This window comes from Lissotriton vulgaris, chromosome 4_1, assembly GCF_964263255.1.
Source record: "Lissotriton vulgaris chromosome 4_1, aLisVul1.2, whole genome shotgun sequence".
NCBI classification, from domain to species: domain Eukaryota; kingdom Metazoa; phylum Chordata; class Amphibia; order Caudata; family Salamandridae; genus Lissotriton; species Lissotriton vulgaris.
Genome location: NC_141691.1, coordinates 314,259,504 through 314,273,993, shown reverse-complemented (window position 1 = coordinate 314,273,993; position 14,490 = coordinate 314,259,504). Strand labels below are relative to the sequence as shown.

Genomic DNA, 14,490 nt, shown 5'->3' with positions numbered 1-14,490 from the left:
TCATTTGTGACAACAGCGAAAATGTTTGTTTTGAGGGTACGTTTAGATTTGGTGTGTTGGTCCGTAAGGCCCTAACAGTGTTTCCTCCGTGACAGTGAACTTGTTTTTTTTCTTCAGTGCGCCTTTATATCCGGCACATACACACACACATACAGTTTGGTTTCCCTAATTACTAGTGAGTGAACAATTTTCAAATACATATGCACAATGTTGTCGATAGAGCATTCACAAAATGGAAACATTTTCCAAAAATTGACAGTTTATTAGACTATATTTTGTGTGTTCATACATTTTCTGCTGGAACACTATCCAACGAAGATGAGGCTGCAAAGATTACCTCAAGGCATTGGCAATACTTCAGTGATGCTTTGTGTGCTTGGAGGAAATATTGCAAAGCTGTAAAATTGCCTCAATCCCCGATGTGAACCTCAGTCCCAGAGACTTGGGTACAAACCCCAAGGGTTTCCACTTGAGGCAGGGGCTTTTTAAATTGAGGAGTTTGCCTTTTAAGCTATACGGTTGTAGCTGAGTGCACACTTTACTTTTTATACCTAGTGCACAATCTCTTAACCCCCCTCGTGCCCTTTCTGGTCATGGTAAGGTCTGAGTAGGTTTAACCACTGCATCCACAGCACTTCATTCCAATGTATTTAGCAGGTTGCTTCACTCAAAGCCGGGCTGTTTACTTGCAAACCCTCACCCAACAGAGATGAATTAGTGAGCAGCAACTGCATCAATTTAGGGAAAACTGCTATCCATAGAGCGTGGGCTTTTCTTGTTCTTGATATTTGAATAACTTCTGCTATGCTCTTGCTGTTGTAATTGAACATGTATAAATTCGGTCTCTGGCAGCTCTGCATCATTAATGGCCTGCTGAAAGGCTTTAATTGGCATTTGTGCCTGCTCTCTTGACATGACCAGGCTAGCTTAACTTCCTGCAGGTATCTACTTTCAGTTATTAAAGATCCATGAGCTCAGCCAGTCACCCTCACTGAACCTTTTATCTAAAGAGCTTCATTGGCTCTTAGAGCTGGAGTCTCAGAAGTTACCTAAATCGCAGTTTACTGGGCAGTGGCGTCCATGGGCCTGACGCATATTTGAGTGCTTCCCAATCTTGTTGCGAGCATATAAATTGGACAAAGCAATACAATACCAGGGTACGAAGCGCACTAAGGAAAGTGCTTTGCTTCATGGTTAAGTATTGCATTTAATATAGATAGTACTTACTTCCTATATGGGGCCACAAAGCACTTTTTCGCACATGTAGCTTCCAGTTTCATTGAGGGAGCATGGTTGCAAGGGCATTTTCTTGGTTTTGATCCTGTGTGGGAAGTGTTTCATTGTTGTGTTTGATAAACACAGAGGTATGGCTGTGGATGCAGCCCTTACAGCAATAAAAACAAGCATTAAAATTGCAATAGGTCTTGCCTTTCATTAAGTTAAAGCCATTTGCTTTGCTATACAATACCATTAGCAAAGCAAATGGCTTTAACTTAATCAAAGGCGAGACCTATTGCATTTTCAATGCTTGTTATATTCGTGTAACTCTCCCTTGTCCTCGTCCCCTACAAGCCTTGCCAAACATCCCTTCTACCTGCACTTGCGACTATCCCTAATGAGGGCCAAGCAGCCTTAATCTGCTCTGTAAAGCGTTGTCCACCCGGTAGCACTCCTTGTCGTCCATCTGCTCTGCACAGCTAGTTGTTTCTTTACATGAGAGCTCTTGCCTCCTCCTACTCCACTTCTTTTAGTTGCACCCACCTTCTTATCCCCCGCCCGCGAGACTCCGGTTTGGGATCAAATGGGTTTGGTCCTTGTCTTTCATGCACCTGTCTAATGTTCCTCCTATCGTAGCTGTACTGGCAGCTTCTTGCACCCTCCTCCTTGCCCTGACTCCTTCAGATGACGTGGGTCTGTGCTGTGCATGCCCACCTCTTCCAAATTTGGCTGCATTCAATTCTGCCTTCATCACTGGGGCGCACAACAGTGGTGTGTCAGCAGTGGTGTGTCAGCAGTGAAGTTTAAAGCAGCAGTGGTGTGTCAGCAGTAGTGGTGTCAGCAGCAGTGGTGTGTCAGCAGTGGTGTGTCAGCAGTGGTGTGTCAGCAGTGGTGTGTCAGCAGTGGTGTGTCAGCAGTGGTGTGTCAGCAGTGGTGTGTCAGCAGTGAAGTTTAAAGCAGTAGTGGTGTGTCAGCAGCAGTGGTGTGTCAGCAGCAGTGGTGTGACAGCAGCAGTGGTGTGACAGCAGTGGTGTCAGCAGTGGTGTGTCAGCAGTGGTGTGTCAGCAGTGAAGTGCACAGCACTGGTGTGGCAGTAGTGAGGCACACAGCAGCGGTGTGTCAGCAGCGGTGTGTCAGCAGCGGTGTGTCAGCAGCGATGTGTCATCAGCGGTGTGTCAGCAGCGGTATAGCAGCAGCGGTGTAGCAGCAGCGGTGTAGCAGCAGCGTGTCCGCAGCGGTATGTCAGCAGCAGCATGTGCACATTCACGCATTCTTTGGATAAAGAAAAAATCAACCGCACCTCAAGCGTATAGTAACAAAGTAGCATAAAATTAAGAAAAAGCATCCCACACGCAAGATATAGCTACAAGTAGCGTAGAATAAACAAAATGCATCCCACACGCAAAAGACTGCACCATAACAGCATAACCAATATCACCAAAAAAAGCCATAAATAAACCAATCAGAAACGCATAATCCACTCAAGCTTACCTTTTATTCTGAGCCATCATCCACAAAAGCTTCACTTTTATGCAGAGTCCGCCGTCTGGATGCTAATGTTACAGACATCCCCTCAAAACGCTTCCAACGGCATTTGCACATTCACGCACTGTTTAAATAAAAAAAAAAGCGTATAGTATCAAAGTAGGGTAACAGAATAGCGTAGAATGCATTCCACAAGCAAACTCGTGCGATGGTTAAAATAAAAAGTGCTGCTAGTCAATATTAAACCCACCGTCTCACGCCACCAGTAAAAGATCCAATCCCACTGGGCGTGTCCTAAAAAGGACAGGGTGGCAACCAGGAGGGGCTAAAATCCCTCCGGCACAATCAACAAGTCGATAAATGACGCATACCCATCAAATTTGCAGGCAGAGCTGAGACACGACTTCTGGAACCGTATTGATTCCAAGAAGCCTTCGCATTGCGAGACCTAAAAATATGGGGGTCAACCACTAGGGTCCTCACGGACCGAAAAAGCTCACAGCCCTAGGAGGAGACAACCGCAGGGCACCACATCACTAGAAGGAGGTGCTACCTACCACAACTCTCTCCTGCAGGAGTAAATAACACCAGACGGAAGAGAGAATTGCTGCCACTCTCTCCTATAGGGGGAAACTACTTCACAAGGAGGAGACGACCAAAGCAGTCCCGCCTGCACAGCGGTCACTGAAGAGATGGGGGGTCACAGAGTAAGAAAACATTCAGGAACCACTGTCCTCACCACTCGAAGAACCCAGGTTAAGAGCTGGTGCAGTACAAGACACCAGCTGCTGAAGACAACAGCAATCACCCTCGAGCGGATTGCTTCACATTCTCTGCCGCTCGCAGCTGGTGAAAGGATGCTTCCGCATTTAGTGATAAGCCTGAGACTACAGCATTTCATTCCTCCGGTGGTTTGGTCCTGTTTCTTCTCGAGATATAGTAATTGCAGGAGTTGTTTCTGAGTTGAGTCTGCATCTCGATCAAAGAAAAAACACAAGAAATCTAAGTGGGACTGGGTCTCTTATGTTGGCGTTCCGTTGTAGCACTTAAAAGACATTAAATGAGGAATCAGCTGTCACATGATGGATCCCAGTTGAACATACCGACACGACATATGAAAATTTGAAGACATAGATGCATTTTATTGAGCTACTGAGATTATTTTAGATACTTGCCAAATTAGCTAGTTTGACTGGTGTCAGGAGTGGAGAGAGGTAGGGGTGGAAGGGTAGTTCCATTTCAACCGTAGACCTGGTGAATTCTGGTGAACTGCTGATGATGTAAGGTGGAAGGATATACTTTCTATATAAAACATACACCATGACTACCTTGGACCCGTAATGACCATGAGACATAAGTGTGACCATGATCTCTGACAGCTTACCCATAAGACATAACCTACATATATCTTAAAAACCTAGTGTATAGTAATACACAATTTAAGCTTGTACAATTTCTGCATTCAATTTACCTTCCTCACGTAGCGATACATCAGATCGACGATGCCTGCCCCACTAAGTGTATAAGATATTGCAAGGCAATGGAAGAATTCCTCTTTATGATATTGACATGCCTATTGATTCATAACGTACTGGAGACTGTGGTGTCTGAGCTAAGGCTGGCATTCTGGCTTATTATTGAAAATACCAAACACCACTGTGTATTAGGATTTCACCTCTGCCAAGTAAGGGAAAGGAGTGATACTGATTTGTTGCTCTGTGCCTAGTTCTGGCTCATTTTGGAGTAGCTGTGTACTGGTTCCTAACTAACACCCTTCTGTTATTTGTGGGCTGAAAAGTTATTTGGTTAGTGGCGGAAGAGATTTACATCTCCAAGAACTGGACAGACACCAAACTAACTGAGGAAATCAACCGTTTGTGTGCATTGATCAGTTAACCCCAGTACCCCAGATGTCTTGTCACCCTAATCAATTGAAAGTTTGAATGTTAATTTCATACCTGCTTCATGTATACTTTGACAGAAATATTACTGTTGCTTCTCAATGAGACAATGTAAACTGGTTACATGGGGTTGATATATATGTACTAGACAGTTGCAGCTGCTGCTTAGAAGCAGCAGTGGGGCGGGGGTGTCCAATCGGTAAATAAAAAAATCGCCTAAATCCCGGTCGGCCACTGCCGCCTTTCCTGTGTCCTGTCCCGTCCCCTTCCAGGCTTCTTGTGAGAAACCGGAAGCAGGAAGCACCATGGCTCCCACGTTCCCCGCAGCCAATCACAACGCTGCAATTCAGCGTTGTGTTTGGTTTGAGCGCCGTGACAGGGCGCTCAGCCAGGGGCTGGAGGGGTGGGCATGTTCTCCATGCAGGCTGTAATGTTCCTGCATGGAGAACAAGGAAAGTGTGCATGACTGTTTTGGGCGCCCAAGAGGGCTGACCAAAAAGTCATTGCACACTTTGGAGTGTTCTACCACTCTCCCTCTGCTGCCCTGCCCCGCCCCGCAGCCTCACGTACGCTGCCGCAGCAGGGGGACAAAGAACATAATGATAACATTGTTATTATCATTTATTTTTTTTCCTTTCTTTTGCTGCTTCTTGGTAGTGGGGCAATGCTCCTCTGCCTTAGTGGAGAAGCCGCCTCTGGTTCTAGTGTGTGGCAATGCTCAATATGTACTGCCACTGAATTCCGTTTTTACTTGCTGATCTACTGCATGATTATATTGTAATAAATCCCATTATATTGTAATAAGGTTTTAAAAAAACGAAAACAAATTATAGGGTGTCCATTGCGTTTCACACGTGATTTATTGTATTCACAGAAAGTAGAAGAATTGAAAGGTTTAGGTGCAATACTTTAGGTCCCTTTTGTTATCTTAATGTATTTCAGCAGTATATATTTCAGTTGGAAGAGTGAGAAGGGGACACCGCCATTGATAAGCACCAGAGAATGTTTTTTTTGGGGGGGGGCGGTGTGTGTGTGTGTGTGTGTGTGTGTGTGTGTGTGTGTGTGTGTGTGTGTGTCTGTCTGTCTGTCCGTGTCCGTCCTCCATTACAGAATTTGAAGGGTGCATATGCCAATAGACATCAGGAAACTCATGTTTTCTCTCTAAAGCTTGCATCTATAACAAGAGAACTTCATTACAATACTCGTGTTGCTGCCACATTAGAACTCCCTTTAATATCTTTAGCATTTCTCTTGATTGATGTTGGGCCTTTTTGTAGGACTGGCTTTAATTAAATACAGAGTTACGACTTGTTGGTTGTTCACCACATTTCTAGTAGCCACTCATGTATCCTTTCTCTGGGAGCACCCATGCTTCCACTTTCAACAATGAGCCCATGACTGCTGAAAGCCACTAGCAGATAGTAAATTCCAACAGAAAGTGTAAATCTTTGCAAATCTTTATTCATACAACCCCAAATATGTGTGTTACGTACATTATTTGATTCATTTATACATTTGGAGTGCTTGACATACATCCTTATGGCAGTGGTTTCTTATTGAAAATTGATTATACTTATTTATCATTCAGGCAAATAATACAATCAAAACATGCACTTTATGAAGTGCCTTTGAATTGTACTATTTTTGCTATTGATAAATTGTGTAATTTGTAATGGTTCCTTTATCTTACGTTACTATACTTTGTCATTTGTTTTCACAATGTATTGTATTCCTTGTAATCAAATTAGATTTAAAGATAAAGTACAGTAAGAACTATTTATTAAATCATAGCAAATTGGAGGATGATGAGAGTGGTATGTGATGAGATTACGTGCATTTGGGTTCAGGTTTGCACACAGTAGAGTGAATATAAAAACCTATTGTTCATCCAGATTGATTTACCCCTTGGTTGGACTATCCAGTGTTGTACACATTTGTACAAAAGTGGTATTCAGTTACTCCCACTGATTGCCTTTCACTTTAATCTACACTTTATGTAATACTTTTTCTGTACACAGTTTCAGCCTATATAACTTTTATTTCCCCAAGCATTTAACAATCCAACCTGACCAATGTCCTCTTAACAGCATAAATTATGTTTGTTTTTAAGGTCTTGAAAATGTTCACCGACTTCTTATCCTTCATGGTTCTCTTCAACTTCATTATCCCAGTCTCCATGTACGTAACTGTTGAGATGCAGAAGTTTCTGGGATCATTTTTTATTTCTTGGGACAAAGAAATGTATGATGAAGAAATAAAAGAAGGTGCTCTTGTTAACACTTCGGACCTCAATGAAGAGCTTGGGCAGGTCAGATCTCCATTATTTCCTACTGGATGAAGTTAATAACTTTATTCTGCATACATCCTGTGCATGATGTTTACCATATTGCACTGTTTTCTATGCTGTGAGTTGTAGTTTAGTTACGTATGCCATTGATGTACCAATTTATGTGTTTTTTACCAATTTTTGTTTACAAAATGCGTCTGACTACATAAACAGAACTTACCGTTGGGGGGAAAACTTTAGGAAATCTTTTTGGCTCAGTAATTGCTTTTACCGCTAAGACAACAGCCATTAAATTAAATATCTGACAGGAATCTCTCCCAGTTTCTTTTAATTCTCAATAATGAACAATATATACCTTCCAGGATACCTTTAAATCGTTCTTTGAAATTGACCTGTGCTTAACACTCTGGCACAAAACTGTCAGGTTTAACAAGGAGACAATATGTTAATTATTTATGCACCACTTCAAACAGTGATAAAGTGAGAGCATAACATAAGAAAAACTCACACTAATCTAGAAAAATAAATTAAACTTAAATATTTTGAGACCAAAACATCAAAAATCCACTTAGTAGAGCCGGAGGTATGCAGTTTAAAAGGTTTTGCAGAAAAGTAGCACTTAGAAGAAAGAAGCACAAATTGCAGGTATTTGGTCCCAATGGACCGGGTCTAAGTCACAAAGTCAGGCTGCCTACTATGGGCTAAATACAGGACAGAGTTCAGTCCGCTGTACTTGTGTTGTGGGTGTCAATAGCAAGGTCCTTAAATTGGCCTGCATGGGCGTTGAGAAGCCATCAAGGGGAGTTTGCGGTGCAAGGCCCTGCATCGAGGTGTGTTGTGCTGCGTCGGTGAAGCCGCTGATCAGGAGCAGTGGTGCCCGGGTTGAGATGAGTTGCAATGAGCCGAGGCCGATGAAACCGTTCAGGCTGTGAGTACTTGTGTTGAAATGTGTTGCTCTGAGGCAAGATGCGTCAAGCTGGGCCAGTTGTTGGCATTGAGATGTGTTTCCCTGGGAGGGGGTAGGTGAAGCCGCTGAACAGGAGCTGTGATGTGCCGTCCTGCGTCAGGATGTGTCAAGTTGTGCTAGTTTTCTGCATCAAGGTGCATCGCACGCAGTCAGTGCTTGCAGCCGCCGACCAGAAAGTGCAATGGTCCTGCGTCACCGTAAAGAGCCTGTTTCTCCGTAGCTTAGTGCAGGGGGTCAGCCAACTAGCCCTTGGAGTCACTCTTCAGGTCCTGCTTCCTCAGGCAGCAACAGAACAGCGGTCCTTCTGCAAGCGGACACCTGGGCCACAGAGCCATTGGAAAATCCTTCTTACAACAGGGCAGTCTTTCTAGTGAGGTTTCCACAGGTCCAGAAGTGATCTGAAGAGTTTGGTCTGAGGGTCCAATATTTAGACCTGGTGCCCACTTTGAAGTGAGAATAGCTTCAAGAGATTTCCCCCCACTGAGTGTATATAATTTCCTTCCTCCATGTCCTGGCCCCAGAGTGTCTAGGGTCACAATAGACTAGTGTGAAATCCTTTATGGGTGTGCTGGGGCAGTTCCTTTGAGGTGCAAGTGTGGTAAGTGACATCCCCGCCCCCTCATCCTGATAGAGATAGCCCATCCTGCTCACACCCAGTCTCCCTTTGTGACACTGTCCTGGAGGAATACACAAAGGCAAATTGCCACCTACAACTAGACATGTAATCCTGTAACAGGCTATGGGCACCAAATGGTGAGGCCAGGAAAATTTCAACTTTCTAAAAGTGGCATTTTCAGAATTGTGACCTAAAATCCGACTTAACCGGGAGTGGCCACAAGATGGCCGACTAGCAGCTCCGCCAGCCCACAACTTTAGCTACGCTTAAATCCTGTTCCCTCCACCGCATCCAGCCCAGCATGCAGCTGCTGAAACTTAAGTAATTCCCTCCGGGAGGATAGAGCCGACCCTGAACCGAAACGCCATTCGGGAAAGGCCGGATGAAAGAAATTGTAGCAAGAGTCTCCCTCAGCTAACAAGATGGTGGTCACAAGGTGAAGATCTGCCTAACAGCGAAGACCAACCTGCTCCTGGACCATAGTATGTGCGGTTTAGAACCCTGTGAGGTGCCTAGATCTCAACGCTGAGAAAGGAGGGGGTGAACCAATGAGGGGATCTGGGGTGCATTGAAGAGCGGCAGATTCTGGGCCGTGAATCTCCCCCTCGACCACTGGGGACATGTGCTTCTGGAGGCTGCTACCCTGGATGGCCACGAAGGGACCACGAGGAAGATATTGAGAGCCGACGCCCCTCGAGCGAGGGACGGAGAGACAGTGAGCCACCTGAGCGAGCAAGAACCAGGGCTGCACTCATGCTGGCCAAGTGGTCCTTGGGACCCCATCAGCACTCCGAAAACGGGGCAGAGAGCTGCTGTGCAGCAGTGAGAGGGCGGCCTCATTGGCCTGGGTTGGGCGGCGAACTCGTGGAAAGGTATGGAACATACACACCTGAACCACTGAACACCTGTAAGGTGCAACGCCAAAGCATTGAGGGACTGCGGACATCACAGATTGGGGCCTCACTTTGGGTCCTGATGGCTGAGGCAAGCACTGAGAGGCAGACTGGGCCCAATCCCCCACTGAACACCCCTGGAGTGCGCCACAGAACCGGGAGAGGGGGGTGCCTCCTTGCACCCTAGTGGCCTAGACTGATCGAAAGTAGTCAAGGCTAAGGCCCCTCAACAAAAGAGACCTGAGACAGAGCAGGGGACGATCAAGGCCCCCCTTCCCCTTTGTGCTCTACCACACAGAGGCTTGAAACAACTGGAGAGACAGGGGGCCCAGACCTGGGAGAATCCGTCCCTGACGTAGAGACGCTGGAACTGCCATACCCCCATGAGCCGAGCGCAGCGGGGGTGACCGCTACCACAGAATAACAACTGGGAAGGAGTACCCTGACAATTCCGAACAAGAATACAGGATCACTAATGGAGGTAAGGCATACTCTACCACAAGCCCTGACAATGGAATTCCCTGCCTTTACACCTTAGACAAAACGACAACCTGATGTCATTTAGGAGAGACCTAAAAACCTATCTGTTCTCAAAAGCGTACTAGTTCTCCCTGCAGCCGCACACAGTAATCAGTCACTAGCGCTACGAGGCCTCCGGGTAGTCAGCGCTATATAAATGGAATTTTTCATTTCATTTCATTTCAAGGAAGAACTGGCCCTAGGTAGAAACGAATTACTCTCCCTGGATCCACACAGATATAATTTCCTCTGACCCCGTGAATAGACTGGTCACACATTCACGGCAAGGCAGTCTTCCCTTCCACACCTCATAAATGTGTTGAAAAATTAAGAAACCAAGCCACAGAGACAGGGTAAGAAGGATAGATATACCAAAGCAGTCACCCCAAAGGCTGAGCGAGTAGGATATCGACCCTCAATTTTGGATAACGTGATGCTCCTACAGGCCATACAAGCCTCTAGAGAAACAGGAGAGGTAAAGCTAGGTGGGGTCCGATCAGAGATTACCCTACTGTGTCAGAACTTGTGACAAATATCCGAAAGAGTGACACCGGCCTAGGGCGGAATCTTCGAAGTAGAGGACACAACTCACAACATGAGTAAGGAAGTTTTCGAACTGCGCTCAACCTTGAAAGAAGCGGCATGGACAGTGGCTGATGTAGAAAATTGTGCGAGGAAAAACAACCTTCGCTTCATTGGATTCCCCGAAGGGATTGAGGGCTCAGAGGTGGGGAAGTTCCTGAGGGGATGGTTGAGAGATTCCCTCCCGACAACCCAGTTTTCGTCCTTCTTCATGATAGAGCGGCTCTCAGTGACAAACCACCTGCTGGGGGTTCTACTACTCTTCCTCATTGCCTGCTTCCTTCATTTTAAGAGAGACGAGACGGTTGAAGAAAGTCGTCATGCCAAGGCAAAGAAAATGATATTCCCCGACCACTCCAGGGAGGTACAAAAGCAAAGACAAACTTTCGAATCTGTAAATACAAATTTCAGTGCAATGGAGCATACAATGCATGCTCCTATTCCCAGCCAAACTCAAGGTCATCTTTGAAAATAGGTCACTCTTCTTCCAGACCCCAGAAGAGGCGGGGACAAGGGTAGAAGAACCCCCCTCTGTAGTTCTACTGCCCAGTTTTTCAGTCATCCCACCACTCTAAAAAAACATGTCAATCTGTTTCCTAGAGAAGATGGCTTCCCCAAAGACAGCAGTATTTAAGTTGTGCTATACCTGCAGGAAGCAGATATTGGTTATGGTCCCATTTTCATGTGTCTGTGGAGCCAGTGCTCTGGTCACACCTCATAGTTATGCAAAAAATGTGCCTTTATTCACCTCAAGGCGATCATGAAGTTGGAGGCATAGCATTACGCTACTGAGCACAAGAAAATATCATGTTTGAAACAGCTTTCACCTTCTCCTTCAAGGTTGTGGGGCCCTGATGGTCACAGGGTCAGTGTCCTCATGGAGTCCCAATCAGAATATTCCGGTAAATCGAAGTCAAGAAGGATAAGTGGGATTCAACCCCTACTTGCCCTTTGGAATCTGACGATAAGTAGTGAAGGCAGCACTCAAAGGTCACCCTCACCCCATAAAGGCTACTGATTCTGAATCCCAGTGTGCTCTGAATTCCTTAAACCACTGTCAACACCGCAGAAGATAGCATCCTTCGAGAAGGCCACTCTATAGATCTTTCAGATGCTTCAAGATCCCTCTGAAGTTTCTTTGGGCCCTATGGAGCCAAAGTGTCCCCCAGTCAGACTTTTGCTAGTGGAGCCCTCCCTTGATGCCAGCCATCCACCTGGGACCCATTTCTGGTCCAGGCTTCCACTGTGACTCCAAGGTCTACAGCTACCCTTTGCATGCTGGACCTACTCTGTCATTGCTGATACTGGATCTAGTTCGGGCACATCCATTTCCCTGAACTGGCATCGACCCTCATCACATATTTATTAGGCTGGGGAATTACAAAGGTATAGGCAGTATTCATTGAGCCGGATCTTTAGACTCTTCCATGGTATCAGTATTAGCAGAGGTTGGGGGGGAGGGTCCTTTGTGACTTTTATTCTTACGTGGTCTAGAGTCTGCATAATTTTCCCCTCAACAGTGATGATAAGCTACTCTACCTCCCCTCACTACATAGTTGAAGGGCTTTACCTAGACCAGTAGAAAGCCAGTGGGCTAGACACCACCACAGACACCAAACTGAAATCACCACCAGGTCCACCAACAGAGGAAAGGGCTTTCTTTCCAGTGGTAGTGCGCAGAACAGCAGAAACAAGCATTTTTTGTACAAGCACTTTTAACCCTAAGTGGGATGGGTATGCCCAGACGTGGGAACCTTGCTCACTGGATTCAAACCAGCCTGGCTGAGGAGGGGTGTTACCCCGAAACCTGTCCCAGGATGCTTGTTTCTGGTCCAGGGAGGATCCGGCTTGGCAGTTCGGGCTGGACTGATCCCATGAGAAGGGTCAGAACTGATTTGCATTTTGCTTGGTCCAAACTGGGGTGGCATAGTGAGCAAAAGAACGATGGATTTAACCTAGATCTCTAGACTTTCCATCTATCATTTGTTGCCGCAACACATTTAAACTTAGTCATAGTTGCTCCTTACAGCTCCTGACAATCAAAAAAGGCATCCTCACTGTGATCACATATGTGGTGTGCAGAAGTAAGCTGCAACTACTGTTGATGCAACGTCCCTAATCGCTTTCTTTCCAAACTGGTGATTCAAGCTAGAATTGAGACCGCCTTCCTGCTAAAGGAGTGCCTCCTTGTCAATGACTCAATCTCCTTACTGGTCTTGCTTGCTTAACCACACCCATCAAAAGACGAGATGCTTCAGCGACTTGACCCTAAGAGATCTTTCAGCGTTTACATTGATCGCACAAGAGAACACCATGTATACTATCGGACTGCTGTGCGTTTTGCTGGAACCATGCAAGGTAAAACGGTGCAGAAGAGAGCTTTTTCATTGTAGATTGTCCTCTGCATAAATATTTGTCGCACAGTGCCTAAGGCTTGTGGGCTTAATCCATCTGGCCCAAGCATGCAACCATGGCACTGGCAAGTGAAGTGCATGTCACAAGAGATCGGCCAAGTTGCAATGTAAGCATCCGTGCATTTAAGCACTACTGCCCTGGCAGCGAGGTCTGCAGGGGCGGCCATTTTTCCATTTTGCCCTTTTGGTCCTGCATGACTTGCTGTTTTTGTTTGAGTCCACTCCACATACACAATGAGAAAAATATGAAGTTAGAAGCACAAGTTTCATTCTTTCTGTTACACTCTTTATGGTGACACTCCATCTAACCACAGATTCCTCACTGCTCTCCCATCTCTCTGTTCTGTGGAAAGGACATCTGCACATTGTAGAAATGTCCCACACTAGATTTCACCACATTGCCCCCTACAATTTGTGATCGCTTCTGAGGGCGTGGAAGAAAACATATTAAGAACTAACATCAGCCTGCAGGGGCTCCGCTCTATCCCTTTTGGGACAGTGCAAGGTTACCGCTTAGCCACACGGGAGAATGTTTTCGATCCACTGAGGGTGCCAGAATATCGGGTGATATTCCAACAGTGAGAAATCTGCAGTTAGATAGAGCACCAATCAAAAAGAGCATCGCCGAAGATAAGTAATTTGTTCTCCATCCTCTTCATGAATAATTTGCCAGTAGGTAGACTTGCAGCAGCATTTCCATCCAGCCCAAAGTTTCGGTTGCTATGAAAAAGCATTTCTTCCTTTCGCCAGTTAGCCCCGTGCCAGGTCCCACTAACTTTAGCTGGGACTGTTTCTGATGGGAAATGTTTGTAAGTCAGACCTCTCACTTGTACTTGACTTGTTCCACACACATGTTGGCTTCAGAGAGACCAATCCTGAGGGCCTCCCTCCGAATTAACTCTCCCCCAAACCATCTATAAAGTCACAAGCTTCGTTAATGTTTGCTTTCATTGGGCCTCGGATTAAGCATGTGTTCCTAACACCTTCATTTTTTATCTGGGTTTTGTTAGAAATCATATTTATTGTGGTGTTTCTTTTTGGATGACAGTGCCAACATTGTGATGGTAATTCTCCCTTTTGTATTCTCACTGCTGCAGCAGCAGCGAGTTAAGCCTGAATTAGAAACTGCAGATTTGTTTGTTTATGGTACAGGGCTTGTGTTCCATTTAATTATAGTAATTTCAGTTAAGGCCGATTTGCTTGATAACTTACATTTTATTGCCAAGCTAATTCAACTTCACAATTGGGTCTTGCAGGGAAAACTATCGCCTGCTTTCTTCGTGCACTGAAGCGAACGGGCAGCAAGCACATCTTGTTTGTATACCATACATCATGCCACTGACCCCAAAGCAGCAATTTTTGCCCAGGTCATTCTGCTCAAGTCTTGAAATCTATTTCTTCATTTGCAAGCCTTTTGGCTACTTTGGCTTATCATGCTCCGTGAAAATGGTATTGACGTGTTCAATCTGGCTACTAGCTTGCTTCTACTCTTTTTTTATATTTTTTATTACAGCAAGTCAATCCATCAACTTCATGTAGTTTAAGTGCTATACAAATAGCATAAAATCCTGTCTCCACTGGGATAGTCGAGAAACAGAACAAAGTGGC

General features: G+C 45.5%; 1 protein-coding gene across 5 annotated transcripts in view; it reads left to right on the top strand.

Annotated features, from left to right (window-relative positions):
* Positions 1-14,490, top strand: part of ATP11C (ATPase phospholipid transporting 11C (ATP11C blood group)) — an 828,266-nt gene that overhangs the window by 493,645 nt on the left and 320,131 nt on the right. For all 5 annotated transcript variants that reach the window (XM_086918646.1, XM_086918644.1, XM_086918645.1 and 2 more), the window contains exon 12: positions 6,715-6,912. In XM_086918646.1, the coding sequence (XP_086774772.1) occupies positions 6,715-6,912 (198 nt within the window). The remainder of the gene's footprint in view (positions 1-6,714; positions 6,913-14,490) is intronic.